At 37.2% G+C, this 15,804-nt stretch overlaps 1 protein-coding gene across 2 annotated transcripts in view; it reads right to left on the bottom strand.

Annotated features, from left to right (window-relative positions):
• LOC111868359 (vinculin) overlaps window positions 1–15,804 on the bottom strand; it is a 93,596-nt gene that overhangs the window by 44,883 nt on the left and 32,909 nt on the right. For both annotated transcript variants that reach the window (XM_023858939.2, XM_033753004.1), the window contains exons 11-16: window positions 15,583–15,734; window positions 13,978–14,155; window positions 11,537–11,630; window positions 5,222–5,325; window positions 4,210–4,301; window positions 2,281–2,371 (exon numbers count right to left, since the gene is read on the bottom strand). In XM_023858939.2, the coding sequence (XP_023714707.1) occupies window positions 2,281–2,371; window positions 4,210–4,301; window positions 5,222–5,325; window positions 11,537–11,630; window positions 13,978–14,155; window positions 15,583–15,734 (711 nt within the window). The remainder of the gene's footprint in view (window positions 1–2,280; window positions 2,372–4,209; window positions 4,302–5,221; window positions 5,326–11,536; window positions 11,631–13,977; window positions 14,156–15,582; window positions 15,735–15,804) is intronic.

The raw sequence follows: 15,804 nt of genomic DNA, 5'->3' as shown, positions 1-15,804 counted from the left end.
TCGGGAAATTTTATTTTGGGAATCCGTGTAAAAATTTTTTACAGATATTAAAATCTGTAAATTAGAATATCTGATTCTATATTCTTTCTACATTAAAGGAGCGTTCATTTCGTTCGTTTATCATAAAAAATGTAGAAATCACACCATTTTTAGAAACATGCTTACAATTTCATTGCCCTAGAAGGGCGGGCATTTAAATAAACTCCGTCCAGCTGCCCCTACCAGAAATTAAATGGCCCGTCCGATAAAGGTTAAATAATTCCCAACCTCCTTTCCTACTCTCTATTAACAAATGACCTAACTCAAAGAAACCAAGCATTACTTCCACTTTAACATTACTGAACCTTTAAGTGCTACCAGCAAAGTTTGTTACTAAGTTGTTTGGAAAAACTTCTTTTTAACTGCTGTTGCTCCAAGTTCTACATTAAATAATTCCTAACCTCCTTTCCTACTCTCTATTAACAAATGACCTAACTCAAAGAAACCAAGCATTACTTCCACTTTCACCCTGATAATGGAATGCTACAAATACCAGGTATGGAAATCAATATACAACCAAAGAAAATCATGTCAAATTTTGTGGAATCTGAATTGCAAAGTAAGCAAAACAACCCTGAATCCTCCTTAATATGTAACATAATGCTGATGCATATCTGAGTTTAGTAGTAGCTGCTAGGTAGCAACATGAAACAAATTTTTTTAAAGGTATGAAAGTTAATGTCCTAATTTATAAAACTAGTTTCCCACTATAACAATCGTCAAAGACAAATGCTTCAGTAAATAAAGTACAAAGACATTATTAGATACAGTTTAAAGAATACAACATATGTTTACAATGACCAAAATTCAATAATCTTAAACAGTTCCAGGTAAAATGGTTTTAAATCATTATTGACAAAACCACTACAGATCCTACAAACATGTAGGATATGCATGCAACCAGTTTTAGTAATTAATAATCATATAAGTATAATGTGAAACATTGAAATAAGAGAACACATAAATGACAATGCCAATATAATTGTACAGGGAACAATTTTACTAAGCAGACTGGGTCCACAACTCTGTGCTTCATGACAACTGGCACATTGCTTGTCATGAGGCACATTAAAATTTTGCTGATGAATCAGCACACCTGATGGTTGATAACATTCAGAATGAAGGGAAGTAATTAACGTGCGGGCCACTTGAGGGCATTATATTATATGGTGAGCAGTACTGTTCATGTGTAGGAGTTTGTTTATGATTTGTCAGCAGCACGCAGCAGTTATAACCTCTATTAGCCATTTGTTTTCAGTTTCAGTTAGTGAGGAGTGTGGTATGTCATGGTGCAGTTCACTTTAGAGCAACATGTATTTCTGTATGTTACCCATATAAAATATGGATCTGCTAGAAAGTATTGGCAAAAATTTTGTGATGAAAAAGTTCCCAGCAGACGAACAATTCATAATTTGGTGAATAAACTTAAAACAATGGGACTCTTAATAGACAAAACAAAAACATAAGCATCGAATGCTTACTGAGAAGAAGTTAGATGACACAGGGGCCAGACTTGTACATTTAGAAAATCACTAAAACGTCTAGCTCAAGAGACTGAAGCGTCAAAGTCTTGTGCAAAAATGGCAACACAACTGCTGAAGCCATCTAGTGAAAGTTGGTGTCTGGTGTGCTGTAAATGCAAGGAGGATTGCTGTGCCTGTGTTTCTTTTTGACAAAACAATTAATTGTGAAAAATATCTATGTGTAGACAGGACAGCATTTTCAACACCTCCTGTGGGTTTGAAATTGTGCATGGCATGAGATATATATAACAGTATTGAAAACATCCATGGAAATGCTGCATTCATACCTAGAATGCACTAACTGGAAGCAAAAGCATCATACTCCAATTAAAAGGTAACATGCCATGCCTTTTTCACATTTCTTCTCATAAATTTAAGAGCTGTATACAATAACTAACATAAAAAGTAACATGATAAATGATGTGTAAGTCCACATATTTCACCTTAAATTTACTTTCTACAAGCATACAACATTATGTGATATCTGACACTGAAGGGGCATTAAAATTGGTTGATATCTATGCAGTCCATAATACTATATTTTTCAAACATCATATAAGACCTTACATGATTCTAATCAAAGCAGCAATTTAAATTAAGATAATGTAAGAAATCAAATATTAATCAAGAAACAATATCCAAAAATGAAACTGAATATAATGCAGCTGCCAAATACAAAAGTAAGTCACACCAAACAAGTAGTGGGAGTAATACTTACCACTGATGTGAAGGTTAGACATTTCTGGTGGTGGGGGAAGATCAGGCGTGACAGTGACAGCATGACGAACTTCACCTACTGCGCTCAGAAGCTATCCAAACAAGAAAATTGAAATCAATTCAGAGATGTGTGGTTCTCATGGCTATGAATAGACCATGAATACTGCCTTTATGAGAACATGTAAGAACATGTTTCCTCCTTTGAAATACACAACTTTTAAGTTCCAAATATGCTCCTGATGGTACACTTCTGTAAATATATAATTTCAGATATATATTCAATATAGGAATTAGGTTAACCATCACACAACAAATGTACTTTCTTTTAACGTTTTACAATTAGACTTCTATTCCTGCTACATGTTTCGGTGCTAGAAGACCACCATCAGGATGCAGCCAATGAAGATATAATTTCAGATTATCAAATATCTGTCTTGTAGGATCTGAAGTTCTCTCAGCAGAGATTATGAAGTGTTCTATCTTCTGGGATATAATGCCATGTAGTCTGTTGAATGTTAACCGACATTTCTGAGGAACATACTGTCTCCATCTTCAGGATTGAAGAACATGCCAAGCAACAAACCAATGTGAAGCAGGTAGCAAGCACAGCTCTTGCTTGGCTTATTCTTCAACCCTAAAGATGGAGGCAACATGTATCTCTGAAACATCAGTTGACTTTTAACAGACTGCATGGTATTATATTCCAGAAGACAGAACTCTTCAAGTATCTGTCTTATCTTCCAAAACCTGCCACAGAATACACTATGCTTGAATGATCAGTTGTGACTTTGTGCATAATCAGATTATTATTTTGGTCAGAGGAAGTTCACATGCCACCACCTAGGAACAATAATGGGAGGCTTATTACTGAACAATGGCTGAGTAAAGCTCAATCCTCCTATGAAGACAACAGTCTCTGAATTTTCCTTTTGGCTTTTGTGTATAATATTATTTTGCTCACAAATTAAAATGATCAAATAGGATATTATTTCCAAATACTGTTTCCTTCTGTATTCAGTTGGACATGTATACAGTAAACAATATATACATACTTTCCAAGTTCAGAGATTCAAATATTAAGGAAAGGGGAGATAACTATAGAAGTTTTATCATATATTCTTGCAGCAACTTCTATTGACTGCATGATTCTTAATTCCATACACCATGTCTAGCGAGTGTTTATAGTATTTTGACGGTGACGTTTTTAAACAAGAACTTTGGAATTGTGAAATATATACATAACTCACACCAAAATAATGTGACAAGAACTTCAATCAAGAAACCATAGTTAAATACTAAGAAAATATATGCATCACAGTTTTTACTGTAAATTTTCATTGCATATTCTGTGTCCTGTATACAAAAACAGTATAAAGTCACAAATAAAGCAAGAATACGATGAACTATATGCATGTGTATGATGAATTCTCTCTTTAACAAAGATAAAAAAGAGAGTTATCATAATCTAATTTTTACTTTACATAATTGCATCAGTAGCAATGAGCTGAGTTAGTTTATTCATATTTGAACTTCACATAAAATACAGAAGCCGGTCACGGTAGCTGAGCGGTCTAAGGCATGCACTGTCTTCGATCTCTCGGAAGCCGAGATCGTGGGTTCGAATCCCACTCAGGGCATGTTTATGTGCGTTTTTCTGTGTTTGTCTACACGTAGAGGCCTTGCGACAAGCTGATCACTCGCCCAAGGAGTCCTACCATATGTGTAAGATCTAGTAAACCGAAGTGAAATGGAGAGTTTCATGGAGGTAGGTCTAGGCCCAAAATGAGGGCTGCAGCGCCAAGGGGGAAAAAAAAATACAGAAGGTATGATAACTATATAAATGATTAAGATACATGACAGTGTGATATGTAGTGCTCACTTTTCCCAAAAGAATGAAACCCTGAATGGATGGTCTATAAGTGAAACTTACAGCCTTGTTTGATTCGCGCCATCTGGACACTGCAACAGTGTCTTGTGTGTTGATAGCAACTGCTTTAGCATCCTGTACCATGGGTGTTACACCTGCAATAGTAATTAATCTTAAAACACCCAAAATACAAAACATTTATGTAAAGAAGTGAATTCTATCACAGAAGCCCCAGAAAGATTTAAATCATCTATCTCCAAAATACAAATTGAACCTATTATTGTTTAACTAACCTACTTGCACTATGACAGTTTGTCTAGACCAAATGACTAAACACATTAACTGCAGATCTGTAGATATAAATTTTATAAATGGATAACAAAAATACAGTAAAATGTAAATTACTCATATGTGCATCAGTTTAAAAGGACTTATACTGATCTGTGGAATAACCAAAAAAGAAATGGAAGGTATGTACAGTTAGAAGCTTTCATGGTGGATTAATACACTAAAATCTCTTTGTGTGATTGGCTGTGTCTAGCCTGAGTTAAAAACAAATGTTTTGAAGACCTGTTCTATCTCCATTACTAACTGAATGACCATAAATCACTGATATATACACATCTACCAATGCAATGCTTGATTCTGTTGGTGCAACAGGCGACAGGAAGGTGGAGTCAAATTGTGCTGTTCCCACTCCAACCCTAGACCTGCCACCTTGCCGCTTAACCTGGTGTTCCCATCTCTTAGCTAATTCCCATCAGCCACTGTTTAACATTATCAACCTGGAGCTTATCCCCTTGGATGCTATCCAGCTTATCTGGATCAAAGAACCATAATAATCTGATGATGGGGTTCCATGCTTGGTTAAGTTTTTTTAAACCCTTCTACCCTTTTGATGCTATTGGAGTGCAGCCTTCTTTCTATCACCCCTTTTAGTAGGTTAGCCCATGTAGCCTAAAGTTTTGGCTAGTACTTCTAACTCCCCTTCTGTAAGTTTTAAAACTTTCATCTCTGAGCCACTTCTGTAATCAAATAACAATGAACAAAACTGAAAACTTTCACAATCACTTACTTGCCTGCACCTGATCTGAAGCATTGTTTACACGGGAGATGAACTGCGGATCTTCTGAGTTGTCAGACTCTTGCTTTGCAACCATGAGGACTCGGTTTGCCAGTCTACATGAACATATTTCCAAATATTTTAAATATAAATATATTCACAATATACAGACTTCAACATGTCTAAATATCTGCTTGAGTTTAAGCCAAGGAAAATGCTACACTGAATTATTTGAGATTTTCCTCAGTCCTCCCAGAGGATAGTACTATGAATATTATGGCTGCTGCATACCCCAACCTTTCAAAATTCACTGTTCATGATCACCATAAATTTAAACTAATACCAAACAGCATTTGAAGTTCATATGCAATTAAGTAAGAACAAATATATTTTTCAACATTACAGAGAGGATATGTCCATCTATCTCTATGATACTTACCTCTAAGAGATTTTGACATTTCATATTCACAATTCATTATAAACACAAAGTCAAAACAAAGGAATTATTCTGAATAATAAATACTGCTGGTAAAAAGGAGAATTGTCCACTTCTATGGCAATAAGTTCTACAAAACATTTAACATTTCTAAATTAAATTGTAATTAGAAGATAAGCAACATTTATTGGCATTTAGAAAGTTGTAATAACAGACAAAAACAGAGTTTAAAAATAATCACACAAAACAGGTGTGGAAAGAATGCACAGAAAGAAGTACTCACAGAAGACGACAAATATAAAACAACAGACAGGATAATACCAGTATGGTTTCTGACAATAGGGTTTATACAAGTGACTGTACCATTTATCAAAATTGTGGCTGATACAACTGCAGGAGTTAGAAAAATATGGTAATAAGAATACAGACTTAAAAGATTTAGTATGTGCTGATGACATAATGGAGAAAAAAGTTTATTAGCATTACAAATCAACAGATGGGAATGTTTTGATTTCTTTTATTCTTGTACCAAGTTTTTGAAGGTGCCCTAGATTTATAAGAAATTTGCAAAGCCCTGGACATATGTATAATGAATTCATCATTAACAATTTTTTACTAACTGTTACTGATTTTCTGCTTTAATCATTCAACATACCAATATCTATAAAAGACTTCTATAAAGGCTGTTAACTGGAAAACTAATTGAGACATTTTTATTTAATTTTTTGCTGTTTATTCCTATTGCAGTGTTCAGAACAACCCATAACATAACGAACATACATCAAGAACTAGTGAGTTTTAAACTACTTCGTGTGTTAGTCTTTTACTCCAGTTTGATATGTCTACACATTTATTCTTACACATATGGACATGCAGTGAACTGTGAGTGGAACATGGGTGGGACTTATGAGCATGAAGCAAAGAGTGGGCAGTACTTTTACTTGTAAAAGACAGCACCAAATTAGCAATAAATTGCAAGTTGAAAAGGTTATGTAAGTTTAAGAAAATCCGTAACCTTTAAGTTCAGACACTGCAAATGATGAAGAGAAAGTTGAATTATTCTGTTATTTTTATATTATCATGATACCCACTCCAAACATGAAGAAACATTGCCACACCATGTATTATTACTCAAACCTTAGTGTCATATTGCTCTACATGTCACATGTTTCAGTGACTCTCAATGGGGTTTTGGATTGGCTATTGGATTTACTGACCACTTGACCCATAACTCATAATTACACCTAATTATAGCACCATCGCTAATTTCCACACTTTACAAATCACATGCTAAGTCTTTTCCAGCCCTCAGTGTCTTAACTATCAGTTGCCTGGTAATGGCTTTAACAAAGGCTATTCTTCTGCTTCTGTGCACAAGTCCTTTCTGAACGGTGGCTCCCTTACCAACTGCTACTAAGTCTTCACTTCATCCCATTTATATCTCCTTGGCATGGCCCACAATAGAGATCACCATTTCCAACAGTACCTCTATTGCGACGTGTGGACTGTTGCTGCAGAAACCTGTTTGTTTGTCATCATTGCCTAGAAACGCCTCGATACGCTACACTGCTCCTGTCTTATGGCCATTCATTCCAAATACCCTACAGAATTACTGCTATTTGTTCTTTTCCATGGGCTGTGTTTGCAATATCTGTGACTGGTCTCACCTTCCTCCCAGTGGCTAATTTCTCATGATGATTACTCTACAATCACTCTGCTGTTCCCTTCTTAAGACCACTCATGCGGCCTCTGTAGTCTAGGGGTAATGTTCTCACCTCATGACTCAAGGTATGCGGGTTAAAACCCGGTGGAGGTCGTGGAATTTTTAAGGGCGGAAAAATTCAGGGAACTAGTCCTCCGGGAGGGACTTTAAGCCATGTGTCCCGTGTCATACATTTACGGCACGTAAAAGATCCTCATGACTCTAGGAGACCTCTGAGCAAAATTAGGCAAAGTTTCCTGCCCAAGTAGTTTCCAATTCCTCCGGTAAATGGGGAAGTATCGGGGACCACTGCCAGAGAGGGCGGACCTCGTTGGCAGAACGGGGCTGATACCGAGCACCAGTACTGGAAGGGCATGGTGACTGGTAGAATAATTAAAGGGGGATGCACAATAGATTAACAACTAGTCGCAGTGCATGGGGAAACCCACCCCCTCCAAAATAATAATAATAATAATAATAATAATAATAATGACCACTCATCCCAAGCAGCTCCCTCATAAGGTGCTAGTCAGTCCAGGTGTACTACCATCATCCTTCTTTTCTGCTCAGTGCAGGCAAAAGTTCTGAGAGTGGTCAATGCTCCTACTTTTACAGCTTTTACGCTGTTATAAGTGGACTCTTCTTTTGTTTAGGAGGGGGCCGACCCCTCCACACTGTCCATTCACTCATTTTTCAAATCTGACTGATGGCTTGACTTTTCACTTCACTATCATGAGCAAGAGACCCTTCCTGAAGATCCTGCCAGATGTCCTCTTGCTTCCTAGACACATCTGCTCCTTTAAGCCTCGGTCTCTTATTCCATTGCTGCATTCCAGGCATGTCCACTGTCTCCTCTCAAGTGCTCATCCTTTAGAAGTTCCTCTTGCAACATTGTCCCTGGTCCGATTTTTGCATCAACTCTATTTGACCATCGGTTCTGTATGATCACATCCTTTATACTGTGCCACTCCTGCATGGCGATCATTCCTCTGCAGGCAGCAGACGGTGCTGGCAGTGCTCCATGGCTAGATGCTGGTCCCCATACTGCTCCTTCAGTGCTTTGACAGTTTTCATTGTGGCCTCTTCTTTAGGGACTTCCTGTTGCTCTGACTTGAACACTTTTCTTCTGGAATTTCCTCCAAATCTATGACCTCTGTCTCTTCTACATGGCTCTCCATTTTCTTCAGCTGAGTCTGTCCTGGCCATCATCCTTTTGTGATGGCATCGTTTTTGCTTGGCTGACATCTATTTTTCCTTGATGTTATGTATCACAGCTTAGAGCCCTCCTGTGACGGCTATCAGACATTCAAAATCCACAACACTTATCCGTCTCCAGGGTTCAACTCTGACGGTGCACATTTCACAACTCAATCAAACTGATTAATGGATACAATTCAGTCCCACTTCTGACACCAGTTGTTACATGTTTGAGTGACTCTCAATGGGGTTTTGGATTGGATATTGGGTTTATTAACCATTTTAATGTACAAATCATAACTACACTTGATTCTAGCACCTGCAGTGCCTTCACTAGACATTTCCTGGTAACGGTTTCTAACAATGATGTCTATTGCTTAGCTTCCATGCTCAAATTCTGTCTGAATGGTACTTTCCTTCCAACTACTCCTAAGTCTTCACTTTGGCCCTCAGCAACAGTTCACTATAGAAAACACCATTTCCAACAGTACCTCTATTTTTGTGCGCATACTGTCACTAAGTGAACGTCACTGTTTGCAATTGTTACCTAGAAATGGCTGTACTCATTACAATTGGAAGTCAGAGTAGAATAATTATTTCAATCATTTTCAGATATTATGAGTATTCACTAAAACAAACGTTTTTCTTCAATTTATGAACTCTCATAACATCAAGGTTGCACTGTACATTATGCATGAGCTAAAACTTTCAATAATACTGTAAAAGACAGAGCTAATAATGCATTTGATATGGTTCAGTGAATGTCTGAGATGAAACATTTGTTGGCTTGACAGAGAGATGTCTTGTATTGCACTGCATAGAAATAAGTACCATAACCATAAGTTAGTAAACAGAGGAATATTCAATTACTGGATAAAAAAAAATATGGTCCCTTATTTCAATGCTTCTGGTTGGTCACTGATGTATGATGACATACAAACACTAAACCAATGACGAACAGAACATTCTAAGTTTTTCTGTCCAAAGGGGACTTATTGGATTGAAATGTTGATAGAAAATATTTTCTAGCCTATATTCACTGAAATCTCTGCAGGATTTAGCACTATTCCCCAAAATCCTAACATACTGTAAGTTATCAAATAATTTTCATCTTATGACCTGGGGCAAACTGAATTTCAAGTGTAATATCTTATGGGATATAACAACATGCAGTCTGGTAAAAGTTTACAGACACTTCAGAGGAACATATGGCCTCCACCTTCCAGGTCAAAGAGGAAGCCGAGCAAGCAGTAAGTTGATGACTCTGAAGATGGGGATAGTATGTTCCATGTAAATGCAGCTGACTTTCTGCTGTGCTATACAGTGTCATACATATCATATATAGGGGATGGACAAAAATATGGAAACACCCTGTGAAATGCATGCCTGAATTTAAGTGTTTATTTTAGCCACGTTTGTAGGTGACACTGTCTTGTCTGCCCAATATAACTACCTGTACAACCTCCGCAATATGTCACAAGCTTCATTTGTTGTCAAGACAGTGTTCTGTGCAGTTTTTTAGTGCATCATGTCAGAGCTAACAGAATTCGAAGGCGGGCAAATTGTTGGGGCCTGTACGGTGGGTGCTTCCGTAACCAAGGTAGCTGAGGTTTTTGGTGTTTTGCAAGGCACATTATCCAAGATTATGATCGCATACAGGAGGACTGGAAAAACCGCATCCGATAAACATCAGCGTGGACGGAAATGTGTCTTGAGTGATTGAGACAGATGAACACTACACAGGATTGTGACGAAAAATAAGAAGACTACAGCTGCAAAAGTTGCTGCTGAACTGAATGTCACACTCACAAACCGTGTCAGCACCAAAACAGTATGAAGGGAACTCCACAAGCAGGGTATTTCTGGACGAGCTGTAATTCCAAAGTCACTCATCAGTGATCAAAATGCCACTAAGAAGAGAGTGTGGTGCCAAAGTCATAAAATCTGGACTAAGGAGCAATGGAAGATGGTCATTTGGTCAGATGAGTCCACCTTCACACTGTTTCCAACTTCTGGCTGATTTTACATCTGAAGAACGCCATCCCAAGCTTACGATCCAGATTGTTTGCTGCCAAGAGTGAAACGTGGCTGGGGTTTGATCATGGTATGGGCAGACATATCGTGGTATTCTGTCAGACCCATCATTACCCTGCAAGGTCACGTCACTGCCAATGGTTATGTGACCATTTTGGGTGACCAGGTCCATTCCATGGTGCAAACTTTGTTCCCCAGTGGTGATGCCATTTACCAAGACGACAGTGCCTGTGTTCACACAGCTCACATTGTCCAGGACTGGTTTTCTGAGCACTAACATGATGTGTCACATCTGCCATGGCCCCCACAATCACCAGATATCAATATTATTGAGCCTTTGTGGTCTGTTTTGGAGAGCAATCTGCATGCATGCTATCCACATCCATCACTGTTAACAGAACTTGCCAATGTTTTGCAGGAAGAATGGTACAAGATTCCCTTGCAAATCATACAGGACCTCTATTTATCCATTCCAAGGAGACTGCAGGCAGTTCTGCAAGCCTCAGGTTGTCCTACACCATATTAGTCATGGTAATGTGTTTTTTGTTGGGTGTTTCCATATTTTTGTTCATCCCCTGTATCATTTATTATCATTCAACATTCCATACATACAGGTATTACAACCATTTGGATAAGGAAATTGTCAGTTTTACATCTAATTCTTGTGCATATCTTTACAGTATACACTGTACCACCCTAATATAGGGGGTTTGTCATCTGAATAATATTATCTAGATCTAGTTATCATTAATTTCATTCTTTACACAAATACAACAAATTAATCAGCTATATATTACATTTACACACTTGAAAAATCAAAAGACATAAATTAATCTACAGATCCCAAGAGATGATACTCTTCATAGCCACTGCTGTTAGGATCTAAAATTTAACACACTGAACTCATGTCAACATGACCATATCAGACCTCAAGTTACTGTATATGTGAGATATATACCTTGCAATGCTTGCAGTATTGTCAACCATCTTTTGTGGTTGGGTCTTGCGAATTGCTTCTTCACACAGGACTGAGTGCTTCTGGATCTGTTCCTCTGTAATACAGACATGATACAAATTTTATCAGCCATTCTATACCTACATTTTATATTAAATTATTTAAAAGTTCACTGTGGACAGCACATTTGGCTGATTCTCTAGTGGTCTGTGACAATGGTCTATTTAGTATAAAATATTATACTGGATATTACCCACCCTTTAGGGTATATTAAAAATATACCACAAACAATGGGCAATCTCTGACATAATGTTTGTATGCAGCATATCTTAATGTCCTATGTCACCAATATTTCCATACAGCATTATTATTATTATTATTATTATTTTTCCTCTTCTTCTTCTTCTTCTACTTCTTGGCAGTACTTTATCCTTTCATGCTATCCACTTCACACAGTTTTACATCAGCAGGTATTAAAACAAATTATTAAAGGAAAGTCACATCAAATTCTCTTCTTCCCATTTACTTTCACTGTTAATATCAAATTCAAATTTGTAAAGCCGCTGCCTAATGAACACCATGAACATCCATATGTAATCAGGCATGTAAGATAAGAAAAGTTATCCTTGAGCTTAATTAATTAAGCACCATGCCATGAAGACAAATGGGGGAGTAGAGGTATAGCTCTTCCATTTTTGACCTGAGCACTAGATTAGGCACCAAGTTAGGCATGTAGAAGTCTCATATTTTCAAGATTGAATAAAAAAAATAAGAATATCATACTCCTAATTCAAATGCCGATTTTTCAGTCTTGAACCTGAAAAATTTTCAGAAAACTTTTGCCTTGCACATTAGCATTAAGACTACCAAATCCATCAGAATTATAATGGTTGGCAACACTAGCAAAAATCAAATTATCAAGAGAATCTGTACCTCTCCTTCTTTTCACTCACAGTGAAAAAGGACATGGCCCTAAAAATGAATCTCTTAAATAGTGATTTATGAAAATGTATCATTCAAAAGGATCCGATGTCAAAAGGGATGAGCAGCATCATTTAAAGTATCGTGGAAATGTTGCTAGTGTTATAAATCATGATTACAATGAAAACATTATTCTAGTACAGAAAATTCTTGTTTTATCTTGAATCTTGAAATTTACAAACATTCTTGGCTTGACCTGAAAAATCATTATCATGCATGCATAAACCTATCTACCTTAAAGCAATGAAATGTATTAACCAAATACTAGAGATGACGACAAATAAACATTCATGAAATAAAGATACTACTCACATTCATAACATATTTTTAATATCCTTCAGAATATTCTTCTTGCTTCCCAAAATATACATTTAATTCACATTTTTAACTTAAAGACAAATGAAAAACATCCTAGGTTCTACTAAATATGAAAGATATTATATTGTATTATATTATATTGTTTTGCTACTGAAGACGCCGTTTGGACTGTTAACTGGTTTATTTAGCAACCTACAAGTCATAGCTACAATTAATTATGACACTGTTATGGGTTTACACACTTTAGAAACCCTACTCAATAATCTCTTCAGTAGTCTTCACGTACCTATAACTCGGGAGCTATAAAAGTCTCTCTTAATTACACACTCCAAATATAACTCTACTACAGCACACAATCTTGAAGTCACACCATAAGTCTTCACTTGCTGACTTCTCCGTTATCGCCCTCTATAAAATCTTCTAACCACGCGTCCAGTTTTCTTTCCATGACTGCTGCTATATTCCAACTGTCTTCGGCAGCTGCTACATTTTAACTGACTCTTTAGTCAGAGTCAGAGTCACGTTACCACTGACGGTTCTCTTATAAACCCTCAGCCAGACAACGGGAAAACGCCTCGCTTCCTTGTTGTCTAGTCCTGTTTACCGACTGCCTAGCAACAGTCATTGCACAGGCTCACCTGTTGCATGGCGTCACAGTGGGAAGCGCTGCCACATCACCGCAGGGGAGGGGAGGGAACGCTGACCGGCCTGTCACCATAGTAGCGGCAGCGCTGTTACGCCACCACTGGCTGGGGAGGGGATGTTCAGCATAGTGCAAATACATCACAATATCTTAAGACCATCCTTAGAATGAAAACTACATGCCAGTATTTTCGTTTCTTCCAGTAACCAAAGAAAAACATGGATATGCTGTACCATGATTGTAATCCCAGTTCTACATCTGTTTCTTGCATTTTCTTATTTCTGAAAAAACTGCTAACTCCTTTAAAGGCAACCTTAAGGAAACCCATAACACCAGTGACACAATTATATATGACTGAAGAAAGGCCTGGCTATAAGAAGAATGTATCAATTTTCAAAACAATAATTCTTTCTTATAATAGCTGATCCTCCTGATCCCTGCAGCCTTAAATCTTGTCTGTGATACTGGTTTTACAAAACTAGGCACTGGACCTAGCACTCACCTGACATCTTAATAAAATCTGAGGAGTCCGTTGCTTCATCACAAAGTGCTCTAACATGCTGAATTGAGTCTGAATACTGAGCAACAAGGTTTTGAAAGTGCTCATCAGCAGCCTTACTCTCTGGATAATTCATCCTAATGCGGCCAGCACTCACCAGCTGTGGTGTCAAACTCTCCACCTGCATCACACATATATTCACGGATACAAAGAAGATTCATACAAAAATAAAAATTATGAAATAGCAGAAACATATGTCTAAATAAACTTGTGGGTACAAGTGATCAAAAAGACTTGCTATCTGGTGATTCTGATGGTATCAGCATCTGATGAGACAGGGGAGAAAAATTTTCAAACTAGAATGTTTTTCACACTTCAATGTACGTAGACACTTCTTTTCAATTTATATTAGTAAATAGGTCTAAATTCAAGAATTGCATTGAAGTGCTGTACTTATTGAACCCTGAAGATGAATTAAATATCATTGAATATCCCAGCACCTTGATATTTCAGATGCATTTATTACACAGAAACCAGGGAGCAAGTTTAATTACATTTTCAATTTCCAGATGATGCTTTGGAGCAAAATCATGTGATAATTGGATGTAGGTAGTTTAAGAGAGTTTCAAGGAATGGAATCCCTCAAAACAAGAATTTCTGTGCAATAGAACAATCCAAAATTTGCAAACGTATCTTGTCTGACTATATTTTTGTATGCATCACAAACCCTAAAGTACCTTGCTATTACGTCCTGGACTGGCTTCAACTATTTTTCCAATTCATGTTTATGTTTACGTTCACTCACTATCTACAATTCAGGACCTGTTTGGGCCCCCAGGGCATTGATTCCTTTACTGAAGACTGAGCACCACCTGAACTGGACTCAGTTGTGGTATGATTTTTAATGATCCAAATCCTCCAAACCTCATTCAAATTTGTTTGTGTGGTTTGAAGTTTTCTACAAGCAAATACGCACACAAACAAAAAAGGCCCTGAAAAGAACACAGTTTAGAATACACAATATAATTTATTATTGCTTTCCTATGGATAGAATAACAACTTAGGTACTGATCACCCCTATCCTAACTCTTCACATATTTACTGTATTCTAGAACACAACTTGGCTACTTTATTACCTCCTGTTTCCCTGCCTTACTTTCTCAATTTCACCAATATGGACTCATGAACTGTAGTAATCAAGCACACCACCTGCTAGTTTTTTTTTCAAACTGAACAAAATATCACCCTTTCTACAAAAACAAGTCATTCTTTCATCAAGGTATTTGCTGCTTTCTCAAGATCTTGAGGAATTTCTCTTATTAGCCCTTATGGTACCAAAAACTCTTGTTTTTCTTTCCAATAAACTTTCACACAATGTTATGTCATTATAAAAATTGTCCTCACAAATATGGTGCTTTAGACCCATATTATTTTGAAAACTCACAGAACTGGCTTTTCCAACTTGGTGCATTTACTCAATCTGCATTCGGTTACAAGTAAAGTAGTTTTTCTCTGGAACATGAGCATAACCTTGGTAAAGGAACTATTAGGACACCCTGTACCATATAAACAGGAATAAACTGAGGGGAACAAGACTCATATGCAAACCTGAGAAGCAGAGCTAAGCAAAGCCTCAGCCAACTTCTTGTTGCCAGAACTTCCACCAGCTGCAACCATGCGTGCTGTCTTTGCTGCTCGAGAACTAAACTGTTGCAGTTGTTGTGCTCTGTCATTGAAGTTTTGCTCCCTGCCTGGAGTGCCTAAAACATAAAAAATTTGCAAATATAAAAGTTTATTTGTCCTTTCCATGCCACAAATGAGACTTCTTGC

The sequence above is a fragment of the Cryptotermes secundus genome, unplaced genomic scaffold (assembly GCF_002891405.2).
Source record: "Cryptotermes secundus unplaced genomic scaffold, Csec_1.0 scaffold166, whole genome shotgun sequence".
Taxonomy (NCBI): Eukaryota; Metazoa; Arthropoda; class Insecta; order Blattodea; family Kalotermitidae; genus Cryptotermes; species Cryptotermes secundus.
Note: the sequence above shows the minus strand (reverse complement) of the source record. Positions and strands in the feature narration are given on the sequence as shown.